The sequence below is a fragment of the Rana temporaria genome, chromosome 10 (genome assembly GCF_905171775.1).
Source record: "Rana temporaria chromosome 10, aRanTem1.1, whole genome shotgun sequence".
In the NCBI taxonomy this organism is placed as follows: Eukaryota; Metazoa; Chordata; class Amphibia; order Anura; family Ranidae; genus Rana; species Rana temporaria.
In genome coordinates, this window is record NC_053498.1 from 7,274,923 (window position 1) to 7,289,510 (window position 14,588).

At 48.0% G+C, this 14,588-nt stretch overlaps 1 protein-coding gene across 1 annotated transcript; it reads right to left on the minus strand.

Annotated features, from left to right (window-relative positions):
* Positions 1-319: 319 nt before the first annotated feature.
* Positions 320-3,764, minus strand: LOC120915957 (G protein-activated inward rectifier potassium channel 3-like). Its single transcript, XM_040326800.1, has 2 exons — positions 2,555-3,764; positions 320-1,005 (listed from the first exon to the last, which is right to left on the minus strand). Exons 1-2 carry the CDS (start codon positions 3,759-3,761, stop codon positions 620-622), a joined length of 1,593 nt encoding a protein of 530 aa, XP_040182734.1. The 5' UTR covers positions 3,762-3,764; the 3' UTR covers positions 320-619.
* Positions 3,765-14,588: the final 10,824 nt, after the last annotated feature.

Below are 14,588 nucleotides of genomic sequence, written 5' to 3' on the forward strand. Positions count from 1 at the left end.
TTTTATGCTGTACATACCTTCGTACAGCTAATTCACCCGTGGCTTCCGGGTTGCGAGTCCCGCGGGAGTGGGCGTTCCTAACATGCTGGTGATTGACGTTTTGACAAAGTCAGCGCTATACTGCACCTGCGCATCGCCGTTCGGCTCCTTTCGCTAATCGTGACACGGCTTACGCGACGGGGGGAGCTAGTTTTTTGTCAAAACGTCAATCACCAGCATGTTAGGAACGCCCACTCCCGCGGGACTCGCAACCCGGAAGCCACGGGTGAATTAGCTGTACGAAGGTATGTACAGCATCAAAAAAAACTAATAGGCATAATCGTATTGTAATGTGGGGGGGCAGTGGAATAAGAAAAAGTTGTTTTTAGGGTGAACCTCCCCTTTAAGTGGTTTTTAAATATTAGTTCAATATGTGGAAAACTCTTCAGAAGGTGACATCATTGATTGACTTTTGTCTGGTAGAATTTCGGGACTCCTCCGTATATCGAAGAAGTCCACCTACAGTTGAACTAGTCAACAACCGCACTAAACCGAAATCCCAGAGCTGGCTTGAGTCGGCCTTCAGCTTGTGTCCTGCCTACACCCTCCACCATACTGAGTCCACGTTTTTCCGTCACGCTCAGAGGTTGTAGTCGCTGCCATTGAAGTCTGCGCTGCGTTCTTCGTCGATGTTTCCAATCAGCCTCCTAGTGCGATCTGAAAAGCCCTCTCCTTGAGTCCTCCTCTCCTCCTCCTCCTCCCCGTCCCCCCTATCTGTCATGGTGTGTCGGCGCCCCGCGTAGAAGTCTCCATTCTCCCAGTACAAGCTGAACTCCGAACCCTCCAGATCCCTCATGTCCTCCATCTCCTTGGCGCTGCAGCGGGGTAGCTGGACCTCGAAGGTCTTGTGGAAGCGTTTGTAGTCCACGCGGAAGGCGCCCTCCTCCAGGGTCATGCAGGGCTCGAAACGGTGACCCCAGATGATTTCGTTCTCCAAGTAAGAGCTTTTGGCCTGGCAGGTCATACCTGAAATAAATGAGATGAATAGTGATGCAGCGCTGATAGAGATTTCACCCAAGGGATGCTGGGCGATTTAAAGATAAGCTCTTGTTTTTAAAATATTGACTGTTCTAGACTTGTACTCTTTAGGTTCTGCTCTGTAGCTCTTTAGTAAATATCTAGAATCCTTTGTGTCCCTACATTGCGCCCTGAAATTTGATTGTTTAAGAAAAACACACGCAGTAAGTGTATGACTGAACCAGCCTTTCTCAACCATTTTACCCCAGAGGTACCCTTTAAATAAATTCCAGGTCTTTGGGAACCCCAGCTAAAGTTGGTTGATCAGGGTAAGAGGGAAGAATGTCCATTATATGGGTGGTCAATGGAAGGAATGCACCTCCAACATTGGTGATCAGTGGGAAGAATGCTCCTTTCATTGGTGATCAGTGGTAAGAATGTTCTTCCTACAGTGGTGGTCAGTGGGAAGAATTCTCCTTCTACATCGGCGATCAGTGGGAAGAATGGTCCTCCTACAGTGGTGCTCAGAGGGAAGAATGGTCCACCTACATTGGCGATCAGTGGGAAGAATGGTCCTCCTACATTGGTGGTCATTGGGAAGAATGCTTCCTGGTGGCCAGGAAAAGGGGAGTACAAGCGAGCACCCCCTATCCTCAACCATACCCAGCCACAAGCCCTCAACGCCCCCCCAAAGCACATTGTACCGATCTTGATGAAAACAAAGGCCTCTTCCCCACAACCCTGGCCTGGTGGGGGGTTAACTTATTAGAATCTGGAAGTCCCCTTTAACAAGGGGACCCCCTCCATGTGAATGAGTATGGGGTACATAACACACCTACTCATACAGCCTACCCCCCCCCCCCCCCAATATATCACAACAACATACACTAAAATTATTATTACCCAATACAAACCTAACAAAGAACCTGTGTGAATTAGCCCTTTTTATATCGTTTTTTTACATTTTTATTTACAAAATTTCTCATTTTTTTTTGTATTATTATTTATTACACTGTTACATTTTTTTTCATACAGGTTAGGATTTTCCCTTGAGGAATAAGGCTAGGACTCAGGAATTGGAACATCCCCCAGAGTTCAAAGGTCAGAAGGTGGGTTCCTAGAGGTCAAAGGTCACGAGGTGTGGCTGACCCACCCCCACCAAAGTGTACTGCCTACCCCAGCTAAGTCGGGGAATGAACAAGTCGGCAATGAACAAGTTGGGGAAAGCGGGAGAAAGCTTGGCACAGTGACAGGGGGGCACACAAGGGGGGGGGGGGGTCAGAAGTGGGCAGACTAGGTAGGGGTAGTAATTTGATGCCCTGTGTCTCTCCCTGCAGCAGCTGAATGCCAGAGGGAAGAGAAACCGGCTTTCAGCTGCTACAGAGAGCAGCACAGGGCATCTTTCTGTAATTGCCCCTCTGCCCGACCACATGGATTTCTCCTGCTGTTCAGGCCCCTCTGTGTGCCTGGGCCCCCTACAGGAGGACTGCCCCCCCCTATCAGCGGCCCTGCGTAACAATGACAAAACAACCCACTTGCCAAGGTACAGCCTACTTACCCGTGGCTTCTACAATTCCTTCCAAAATTACGATGATCTCAAACTGCTCTCGCATAAGTTCCTGTGGTCCCATCTCATAAAAAGGGCTGTTTTCGTCAATCACGTGACAGATGACTTGCGGCTCCACCAGGAATAATCGATCTTCTCCCGTCTCATAGCCAAGGTTTATTTCTGACTGTTCCAGGGGAAGGAATTCCCCTTCAAATGTCTGTCGTGACTTAATGAGCTTCGCCCTGATTTTGGCGTCCACCATGTGGCTGTCTCGTAGGTCGCCGATACGGAACATCAAGCAGAGACGCTCATCCCGCGGGCACACCACACAGGTCTGGCTGAAGATCAGTGTCTGGGCTCTCTTCTTGGGGCGGGAAATTTTGACAAACATGCAGCCTACCATGAGAGCGTCAATCATGGAGCCCACAATGGACTGGGCCATGACCAGGTAGACCCCTTCTTGGCAGTTGTCCGTCACCATACGGTAACCGTATCCGATGGTACGCTGGGTCTCCACGGAGAAAAGCAAGGCTGATATAAAGTTGTTGACGTTCTGAAAGCATGGGTTCCAGTCATCGTTTTCAAAGTGGAGCAAATCATTGCGCCAGAAGGCATCTAGGTAGTAGATGGTGGCAAAGATCAGCCACGTCACAATGTAGCACATCATGAACACAAAGAGGAACCAGCGGTACTTGAGATCAACGATGGTAGTGAAAATGTCCGACAGGAAGCGTCCCTTCTCTTCAATGCGTCCCAAGTTGACTTGACATTTGCCGTCCTTTGCCACGTACCTTTGACGCTCTTTCCGCGTGGAGGCCTTGCCTTGATGAAGCCTGGCCTCCATTAGTTTGCATCTTTGTTTTGGAGTCTTATCGGGCCCTGTTGCTGGGGCAGAAAAGACCCCGCGGGGTGGCATATTGATGTAGCGAGGTCCACGAGTAATGTCAGGGGCGCTTATGGCATGGCGGGGGTACCAGCGTCCATTGGAAAGTCCGCCATCTTTTAGGGAAGAGCAGCGGTACTTTGGGAGGTCGGAGGAGATGCAGACGCTTTGGCGAGGTCGGGCTGGGTAGGGGTAGTTGATGTCTGTGGTGCTCATATGACGTTTGTAGACACTGCGGGGCATGATGTCGGGAAGTGGAAGAAGGGGGTGAGTAGGTGGCGGCATCGGATGAGGAGCCGGTTTGGTCTCTGCTGGAGATGTTGGGACCACCATGCTTTCTGGCTGTGGAAGCAGAGAGGCAGATGAGCTTGTTTTTTTTTGAGGATCACAAGAAAGGAAAATCGAGGAAAAAAATTAAAATTATTCTACTCTGGATCTACATAAACCTTGTGGCCCAGATTCACAGACAGCAAGGCGCACATTACGCCGCTGTAGAGCACATACTATACGCTACGCCAACGCAGCGCAGAGAGGCAAGCATTGCATTCAGCAAGCCAGTGCTCCCAACGCTGCACCAGCGTGGCGTGGGTTTCGAACGTGCACGTCGGTGTAGGTGGAAGTGGGCGTGAACCCATGCAAATGAGGCGTGACCCCATGCAAATGATGGGCCGAGCGCCAGACAGGTACGTATCACGAACTGGGCATGCGCCGTGACGTGGACGCACCCCTATGCGCCTGCTCACAACCACGCCGGCATAACTGCCTAAGCTACGCCGGAACACTGCGTACGCCGTGAACATAACGTACGCCCAGCCCACACGTCCAACGCACAATACGCCGGCTTGTGTTCCCTGGTGCAGACCTGAGCATGTCTGTTGCTGGGTTGCACCTCCTTTATGGGGAATAACTTTACGCCGGACGTGCAACTTGCGCGCATCTCGCGTAGCATGCCCAGGGCACACGCAAGTTCGTGAATCGCCGTATTTCCCTCATTTGCATGTTTGAATGGCTAATCAATGGGAGCGGCACCATGCTCCCAGCCTAAATGTGCGCCCACCCTACGCTGGCGTAAGCAAGATACGTCGGCGGGGTGTAGCCTGGTTTTAGGCGCATATTAGTTTGTGGGTCTGGCGAACAGATACGATGGCGCACATTTGCACTTACGTCAGCGTAACTTGTTATACGTCAGCGTAAGTGCTTTGTGAATCTGGGCCTGTAAGTCTACCTTTAAGTGAACCGAGGTGCCAATCAATTTGCTCATCTCTACAAGTTTAACCCCTTCCCTACCGGGCCTATTCTGGCACTCCTCTCCTTCATGTAAAAATCATTTTTTTTGCTAGAAAATTACTCAGAACCCCCAAAACATTATAAATGTTTTGTTTTAGCAGGGACCCTAGGGAATAAAGTGGCGTTCATCGCAACTTTTTATCTAGCACGGTATTTGCTCAATACATTTTCGAACGCCTTTTTTTCGAAAAAAAAATAAACGGTTTCATGAATTAAAAAATAACGAAACTGTAAAGTTAGCCCAATTTTTTTGTATAATGTGAAAGATGATGTTACGCAGAGTAAATAGATACCTAACATGTCACGCTTTAAAATTGCGCACACTCATGGAATGGCCCCAAACTTCGGTACTTAAAAATCTGCTTAGACGACGCTTTAATTTTTTTTTTTTCAGGTTACCAGTTTAGAGTTGCAGTGCTAGAATTGTTGCTCGCGCTCTAACGCACGCAGCGATACCTCGCATATGTGGTTTGAGCAGCGTTTACATGTGTGGGCGGGACTTACGTGTGTGTTCGCTTCTGAGCGCGAGCTACCGGGCCCTTTAAATTATTATTTTTTTTTTCTAAAAAAAATTTGATCACTTTTTTTCCTATTACAAGGAATGTAAACATCCCTTGTAATAGGAATAGTGTGTGACAGGTCCTCTTTATGGAGAGAGAGGCGGGGTCAATAAGACCCACATCTCTCCTCCAGGCTGGAAAGCATGAGATCGAGAAAAAAAATGCACATATCTCATGCTGACAGCCACGATCGCGGCTTTGTTTACATTCGGGACGTCATAACGTTCGCGCCCGGGCCTCCGACGATCATAGAGATGACTGGTGACCATCTGGTCACCGGAAAGCTCTATCGTCGTCATCCGGTGCCAGGTCATAATTTTTTTTTTTTATATATATATATATATATATTTATTAAAGGGCTCAGAGGTCCCCAGGGCCCCATGTAGCAAACCCCCTTTATTTTTATTTTTTTATGAATGTTTATTTTTTTATTTTTGTTTATATATATATATATATTTTTTTTTTTAAAGGGCCCAGAGCTCGCCCTGGATGGAAACTCCCCCTTTTTTTTTTTTTTTCTTTATAAATGTTTTTTTGTTTTTTTTTATATATTTGTTTTTATTTTATTTATTTATTTTTTATTATAATAAGGGCCCAGAGGTTTTTTTTTTTTTTTTATTATTAAAGGGCCCAGAGGTCCCGGATGGCAACCGCACTTTTTTTGTAATTTCTTTTTATAAAAAATAATAATAATTTGTGTGTATATATATATAGGGCCCAGAGGTCCCCAGGGCCCCAGATGGCAACCCCCCTTTTTAAAAAAAAAAAAAAAAAAAGAAAAAATATATATTTTTTCTTTTTATTAAAGGGCCCAGAGGTCCCCAAGAACCCGGATGGCTACCCCCCTTTTTTATATATATTTTTCTTTATTTCTTCTTTTTTTTCGTAAAAGGCCCCCCCTGCTTCTCAATTTCACAGGCGGCAGCACCCCCCCCCCCTAGTTCTCTGCTCCAGGGGGGCCATGCCTGAAGCTGTGTAAGGGGCCCCATAATTCCTGATGCTGGCCCTGGCTGCACCCGTCATTCAGATATCCCCGCGCCCCCCCCCCCCCCCCCCCCGGAAGTCCAGGACGTCATATGACGGAGTGCGGTAGGGAAGAGGTTAAGATGATCAACTCTTTTTGCTTACTTTCTGTGGAAAGCTACGATAGCGGTTGGTGTCCGTAGGGGGCCGCGGAAGGTATGCCAGGACTTGCCGGGGCTTGATAGGCTGCTGAGCCACGCCGGAGCACCTGCCGTTGGGTTCACGGCCCCCACCTTTATCCGCTTCGGAGCCCTCGGACTGCGGGGCCACACCAGGCATGCTGACGCTGACAAGCGGTGGGGTGTGAACGCCACGCTGGTATTCGGTCCGCGTCATCAGGTCTGTGAATACAAAATTCATATACAGGGCTAAAAAAAAAAAAATGGGATTTTTGTACCGTAAAATCCATTTCTCTTTCATTCATAGACGGACACAGCCTTCTTTGACATTAGGGTTATGCTTCTTCCTACCAGAAGACATCTCCTGGTAGGAAGAAGCATAACCCTAATGTCAAAGAAGGCTGTGTCCGTCTATGAATGAAAGAGAAAAATCTAGATGTGGATCCATTTCTTAGAGCGGAAACAAATTAAAACAACTTTTGCTTCAAATATTTTACCTTCAAATGGAGACTTTCCCTGCAGTATTGTTTTTCTGCCACTAGATGTCCTCAGTCTGACGGCCAGTATAATTCAACCCGCTTCCTGTGAGCCCAGGTCATCCTGGATCCACCCACAGCCTGTGACTGGACAGTGAAAGGAGACGCGTTCATATTTCTTTCACTCAGCTCTCTCTTCCTATCAGCATCTCATCAACATATTAACTGTTTATCTGCCACTAGATGTCCTCGGTCTGGTGGCCAGTATAACTCAACCCACTTCCTGTGATCCCGCCCCCTTACCACGTGATCAGCTGTCGACAAATGACCTGAGCTGCAGATTCCTTATCTGTACCCACCAGTGCCACCTAACAAGGCCCCCAGTGCCACCTATCAATGCCCACAGTGCCACCTAACAGGGCCCACAGTGCCACCTAACAGGGCCCACAGTGCCACCTAACAGGGCCCACAGTGCCACCTATCAATGCCCACCAGTGCCACCTATCAATGCCCATCAGTGTCACCTACCAGTGCTGCCTGTCAGTGTCACCTACCAGTGCCCATCAGTGCCATATCTCACTGCCGCCTCATCAGCACACATCAGTGAAGGAGAAAAATTACCTGTTTTTCAAAATTTTCTAATACACTATGAAAATCTATTTTTTTTCAAAATTTTCGGGCAAAAAACAAACAAAAACACAGTAGTGATTAACTGGTTGCCGACCAGCCGCCGTCGTTTTACAGCGGCAGGTCGGCTCCCCTGCGTATACGTCGGCTCTCGCGCAGGCCACTAGGGGGTGCTCGCGCCCGACTCCCGTGCCCGGAGGCCGCGATCGCCGCCGGGCACACGCCTTTGCTCATTACAGAGCGAGGACCGGGAGCTGTGTGTGTAAACACACAGCTCCCGGTCCTGTCAGGGAGAAAAATGCTAATCTTCTGTTCATACAATGTATGAACAGCGATCAGTCATTTCCCCTAGTCAGTCCACCCCCCCCTACAGTTAGAACACACCCAGGGAACATACTTAACCCCTTCCCCGCCCCCTAGTGTTAACCCCTTCCCTGCCAGTGTCATTTTTATAGTAATCCAATGCATTTTTATAGCACTGATCGCTATAAAAATGCCAATGGTCCCAAAAATGTGTCAAAAGCGTCTGTCATAACTGTTGCTCTATTTTTGTTTATAGCGCAAAAACTAAAAACCGCAGAGGAGATCAAATACCAGCAAAAGAAAGCTCTATTTGTGGGGTGGAAAAAAGGACGCCAATTTTGTTTGGGAGCCACGCCGCACGACCGCGCAATTGTCAGTTAAAGCGACGCAGTGCCGAATCGCAAAAAGTTCTCTGGTCTTTGGGGCAGCAATATGGTCCGGGGGTTAAGTGGTTAAAGTGAAATTAAACCCGGAAGTTCGGCTTTACCGAGTTGGGTCAGCTTGGGGCATGAACTGCACCAGTAGCAGCTAAAGGAGTAAAAAAAAAAATACTTTTAAAGCAACCTAAAAACATAAAAATCCTATACAATTATTATCAGAGAGAATGTTCGCAATCTTGAATTTAATGAACACGACAGTCAGAGGATTGTTAGGTGACAAAGGGGGTCTTTATATTTATTTTTCCCATCGATGTGTTCTGTATTATCCGGGGGGGGGGGGGGGGGGGTATAATTTGATGTTGCAATAAAAACACAAGAATAGATTATTAAATATAAATTGACACTTAAAGCGGAGGTTCACCCGCACAGAACACATTCTCCCCTTAGATTCCTGCTCGTTTTGTCTAGGGGAATCGGCTAGTTGTTTTAAAATATGATCCGTACTTACCGTTTACGCGATGCATCTTCTCCGTCGCTTCCGGGTATGGGCTGCGGGAGCGGGCGTTCCTTCTTGATTGACAGTCTTCCGAGAGGCTTCCGACGGTCGCATCCATCGCGTCACGATTTTCCCGAAAGAAGCCGAACGTCGGTGCGCAGGCGCAGTATAGAGCCGCACCGACGTTCGGCTTCTTTCGGCTACGAGTGACGCGATGGATGCGACCGTCGGAAGCCTCTCGGAAGACTGTCAATCAAAATAGGAACGCCCGCTCCCGAAGACCCATACCCGGAAGCGACGGAGAAGATCGCTCTTCACAACGGTAAGTACTGCTCATATTTTAAAACAACTAGCCGATTCCCCTAGACCGAACGAGCAGGAAGCTAAGGGGAAAAGAGAAAAAAAAACCTAATTGGGTGAACTCCCGCTTTAAATCTTCTCTAGAGGTAAGAAGAGGATTGCGGTGTCTAGAAGTGAGTGGCGGTGACACTCTCTTGTGATTCCCAATAATTGTCCTTTATGTTTTATATTATTCGTTTTCAGATCTATGTACTCCGCTGTGCCTATGCATGCGCTACTAAACCGTGCAATCCTGTAATATAGGGGGGGGGGATAGAGCGTGGGGGGAGGGGGGGTCCACATTACCTGAGTGTCTCCTCGGTGGCTCCTCCGTCTAGTCTGCCCCAGATCTCCGTGACAAATCCTAATGCTGATTAAGAGCAGCTATAATAAGCCGCTTGGTGGGGCGTGTGATCCGAGCGACGACACCGCGGCTTTGGCCACCTCCAGTCTTCATGTGACCGGATTATTATTATTTTTTTTGGTGTTTTGTGATATAGGTGCAGCCAAGAAATCTTCACTTGCCAGTCGTAAAAAAAAAAAAAAACACACACACGGGAGGTCTCTGTGACCCTTTCTACATTTTTAAGTGGTAATTTCAGCGACTTTTAATATAATAAAAAAAAACTTTCATCGTATTTATAATTGTACAGTAATTGTGAGTAATGCGGTTAACCACTTAAGCCCCGGACCTTTAGGCAGCTAAATGCCCAGGCCAGGTTTTGCGATTCGGCACTGCGTCGCTTTAACAGACAATTGCGCAGTCGTGCGACGTGGCTCCCAAACAAAATTGGCGTCCTTTTTTCCCCACAAATAGAGCTTTATTTTGGTGGTATTTGATCACCTCTGCGGGTTTTATTTTTTGCGCTATAAACAAAAATAGAGGGACAATTTTGAAAAAAAAATGCAATATTTTTTACTTTTTGCTATAATAAATATCCCCCAAAAACATATATATAAAAAAAATTCTCAGTTTAGGCTGATACGTATTCTTCTACATATTTTTGGTAAAAAAAAAAAAATCGCAATAAGCGTTTATTGATTGGTTTGCGTAAAATTTATAGCATTTACAAAATAGGGGATAGTTTTATTGTATTTTTATTTATTTTTTTACTACTAATGGCGGCGATCAGCGATTTTTTTCGTGACTGCGACATTATGGCGGACACTTCGGACAATTTTGACACATTTTTGGGACCATTGTCATTTTCACAGCAAAAAATGCATTTAAATTGCATTGTTTATTGTGAAAATGACAGTTGCAGTTTGGGAGTTAACCACAGGGGGCGCTGAAGGAGTTGTTTCACCTAGTGTGTGTTTACAACTGTAGGGGGGTGTGGCGGTCATTAAGTGGTTAACAAGCATTTTGCAATAGAAGCGCTGCATTTAAAAAAATTAAAAATACATTTCTGACTCGGTTTGCGAGTGTTGTCTCGCAACACGAGCAGGATTTAAGCCACAGCGGTGTGCAGTACCGCTTTTGGCCTGAGGGGGGGGGGGCGGGCGACAGAGGCATTCGAAAATACTCCATTCCCGAGCCTCTCCGGCGCCCCCCCCCCCCACCACTGGCCACATGCGGTATTGCATGCCATAGAAGTCAATGCGGAACAAATTATTTTCGTTTCCATTGACTTCTATGGGGAAACTTGCTTTGGATTACGAGCATTCTCCTGGAATGGATTATGCTCGTAATCCAAGGTTCCACTGTATAACAATAATATCTTTATCATTTATAAAATATATGGTATGAAGATACTTTGTTGTTGCTACTAAGAGATTTAAAGGGTTACTAAACCCACAACAGTAGTCTGTATGTGCAGTAAAGAGCATGCTTGTTCTACTCACTGTGGAACCTAAGGGGTTAATCCTCTGCATTGTGTAAAAAGGCTGTTTGATTTTGTCTTCTCTTATCCTCCCCTTCTTTCAATGTCCCCAATCCATCTCCTGATAGTACGGAGCCTTGGGGGCATTTTGCACATGCTCAGTTTGGTGTGTATTGCTAGAGTGTTTTTTTTCTTGGGAGGGTGCATGTGATCAGCACAGAGTCCAGACAGAGGGTCAGGGGGTCATGAAGCCTTATAGAACAATTGTGGGAAAATTAAAACTCCTTCTACAAGCTTTAACGAGACACTGATAGAAGTCACAAGACTGCTATACACTAATGATGTACTCACCGTAAAATCCTTTTCTCTGGAGTTCATGGACGGACACAGCAGCAATCTTGAAAAAGTGGGTATTAGCCTTCCGTTAGGAGTGGACTAGGCAGAAAACTTGTTAGAAAGTGTTAATCACATCAAACATTGTACAGTACCGCCCAGGGGGGGGGGGGGCAGTCCCTCTAGGTACAACCCCTCTCCCTGCATGCAGCAGCTCAGTTTTTTTCTGCCTAGCATAGGAGAAGGACATGGCTCCCTTCAGGCCCATGGTCCGGAATTTTTTAATTTTTTTATGTTTTTTGATCCTGTGATCTTCTATCAACTGCCGACTGGGTGACAGGCTGGATCCCAGATCCTTGTATTCTGCCCAGTTTCGGCCATTGAGCGTGTGCTGACCTTAGCTACACACTAAGTCGTCCACGACGAGCCCGTCGCTCTACGGGTGGCTGGTGAGCTACACGCTCTGGGGCGCGCATATGATCGGTCTATATGTCCGAGTCACACCATGCCGGGCTGCCAGTCACCTCCGTAACCACACAAAAGATGGTCTGTCTGGGATGCTTCCAGCGTAATTCATACAAGACTGGTAAGTATCAGTCCCCTGCTCCGACAGGAGGCCATAGCTGGGCATTCCCAGGTAGGTCGAGTGGGGGGGGGGTTCTATCCTTCCATTCCCCTCTCTTCCCTCCCTCCTCCCTGGGCTCAGAGCTAGGCTATATGCGATGGGCCGGGGGTCTACCGGGTGGGGGCTCCATCTGGGGTGTCAGTGGGCTGCCATTAATACTGTTGTTCTTGCATACCCGTGTGTTTTCTCCCTCTATGCAGTTGGCAGGCATTTTGGCAGTCCCTCTGGGTACAACCCCTCTCCCTGCTTGCAGCAACTCAGTTCGTCAAAAAGCAGTACAAACTTAAAAAAAAGGAGGGGTAGGTGCTGTATCCATCCATGAACTCAGAGAAGAGGCACCTATTGCCCTGGTCGATTGCGCCATGACAGGAAAGGGAGGCACCCGCCCTTTCAGGGCGTAAGCCTGATTCACCATCTGTCAGATCCACCTAGAGATGGTGGCTGATGAGACCGCCAGGCCCTTCTTAGGACCAGCCACCGAAACAAACAGTGAGGCTGACCTCCGGAATGGAGCAGTGACATACAAGTAAACTCTCAGCGCTCAGACAATGTCCAAGGAATGCAACGCCACCTCCTAAGGATGCGACGGATGAGGACACAAGGATGGAAGTACAATGTCCTCATTGAGATGAAAAGCCGAAACAACCTTAGAAAGGCTGCGAACACAGCACCACCTTATTCTTGTGGAAGACCAGATAGGGAGCCTTGCATGACAAGGCTGCCAGCTCAGAAACCCATCTGACGTAACAGCCACCAAAAAGACCACTTTGAGAAAAGTGACAAGGGAATTTCCCTAATCTTTTCAACTGGTGGGTACTGAAGCACCGCGAGGACCAGCTTAAAGTCTCACGGGAGGTAGTGGAGGACGGACCGAAGATTCCACATGCCAAACCTCCTGCACAAATGTACTCACCAGAGAATGAGCCGCCAGGGGTCATTGAAAAAAAAAAAAAGAAAAAAAAAGACAGCCAGGGCAGAAATCTGCCCCTTAAGGCAAGCTTTTGCTCCACCCCATGCTGTAAGAACAGCAGGACTCTGGAAACCAAATAAGTACGCGAATGCCACCCCATTTCTTCGCACATGGATATGTAGGTCTTCCAAGTGTGATGGTAAAGAGGATAGCTTCCGAACCCTCCTCATGGTAGAAATCACTAAATCTGACAGGCCCCAGTCTCTTAGCACCTGGCTTTTAATAGCCATGCCGTTAAAGCCAGCGACTAAAGCAGGATGAAATATGGGACCTTGCGACAGCAGGTCCTCTCACAGCGGTAGACGCCAAGGGACATCTGCTACTAGACGCACTAGGTCAGCGTGCCAAGGCCAATAGGGAGCAATTAGAATCATTGGAGGAAGGAGCTTCAGGGGAGGGAAGGCATATATTAGCCGATACGGACTCCACGGTACCACCAATGCGTCTGCCCATGGGTCTCTTGACCTGGCCATAAACCTCAATACTTACGGTTCTCCCCATCTTTGGAAAAGAAGCTGAAACACATCCGGGTGTAGAGACCGTTCTCCTTGGTCCAGCATCTGGCGACTCAGGTAGTCCACCTGACAGTTTTCCACGCCTGGAATGTATATGACCGACAGGGCCGGTATACTCCTTTCCGCCCACCTCAGAATGCAAGCTACCTCCGACACTGCAGCCAAGCTTCTTGTTCCTCCTTGACGGATCCTGGACTGGATCCTGACTGGGTGCCCCTGAGACCACGTGGAGAGGCAAAAGCCAGATCGCCCAAAGTTCCAGGACATTGATCTGCAGGCGGGATTCCTCGAGAGTCCAGAGACCCTGGGCCGACTGAACAACCCAGACTCTCCCCCCCCAACCGGTAAGGCTGGCGTCCGTCGTGATCACCGTCCACTGGAAGGGGAGAAATTACTTCCCGGACCGAAAAGCTGGGGATCTCAGCCACCAATTTAGAGAGACTCCGTCTAAGTGACCCAGCTGAATCTGGCAATCCAGAGACAACGGAGATTTGTTCCATTTGGACAGGATCTCCCTCTGCAATACTCGTGTGGAACTGGGCATACGGTACCGCCTCGAATGAGGCTACCATGAGGCCCAAGACTTGCATGCAAAAAACGGAGAGAGACGACCATTTTCGGGATGCCAACAGCTTCACCGCAGACTGGAGTCTGCAATTTCTACAAGGGAAAGAAAACACTTGCCTCTGCAGAAGTCCAGAATCAACCCTAGGTATTCCAAATGCCGAGTCGGTACCAGGACTGACTTCTGGATGTTAACACCAAACCAAATTCTCGGAGGGTCTGGCTGGCTATAGACACATCTACCTCTAATTCTGAGCCAGAAGCTGCTCTCAGAAAAAGATAGTCTAAGTAGCCCATGATGGCAATGCCTCGCTGTCTCAACAAAGCTAAAATCGGGGCGAGCACCTTGGTGAAAACTCTTGGTGCCGACGCCAGGCCAAAAGGGAAGAGCCACAAACTGATAGTGGTCTTCACCGATCGCGAAACACAGAAACCTCTGGTGTCCTGCGCAAATTGGGACATGCAAGTTAGCGTCCTTGGTGCCCAAGGATGCCAGAAAGTCCCCCAGATGGAGCGCAGCCACCACCGAACAAATTGATTCCATACGGAACTTCCGTACCGTTGCAGCACTCTTAAGGCATTTAGGGCTTTGAGGTCCAAGATTGGACAGACTCAATCCTTCTCCTGGACCACAAACAGATGAGAATAAAGTGCCTGAAATCTCTCGTCCTGCGGAACAGGTCAAATTACCCTGCAACTCAGCAAGTCTTGCACTGCCCC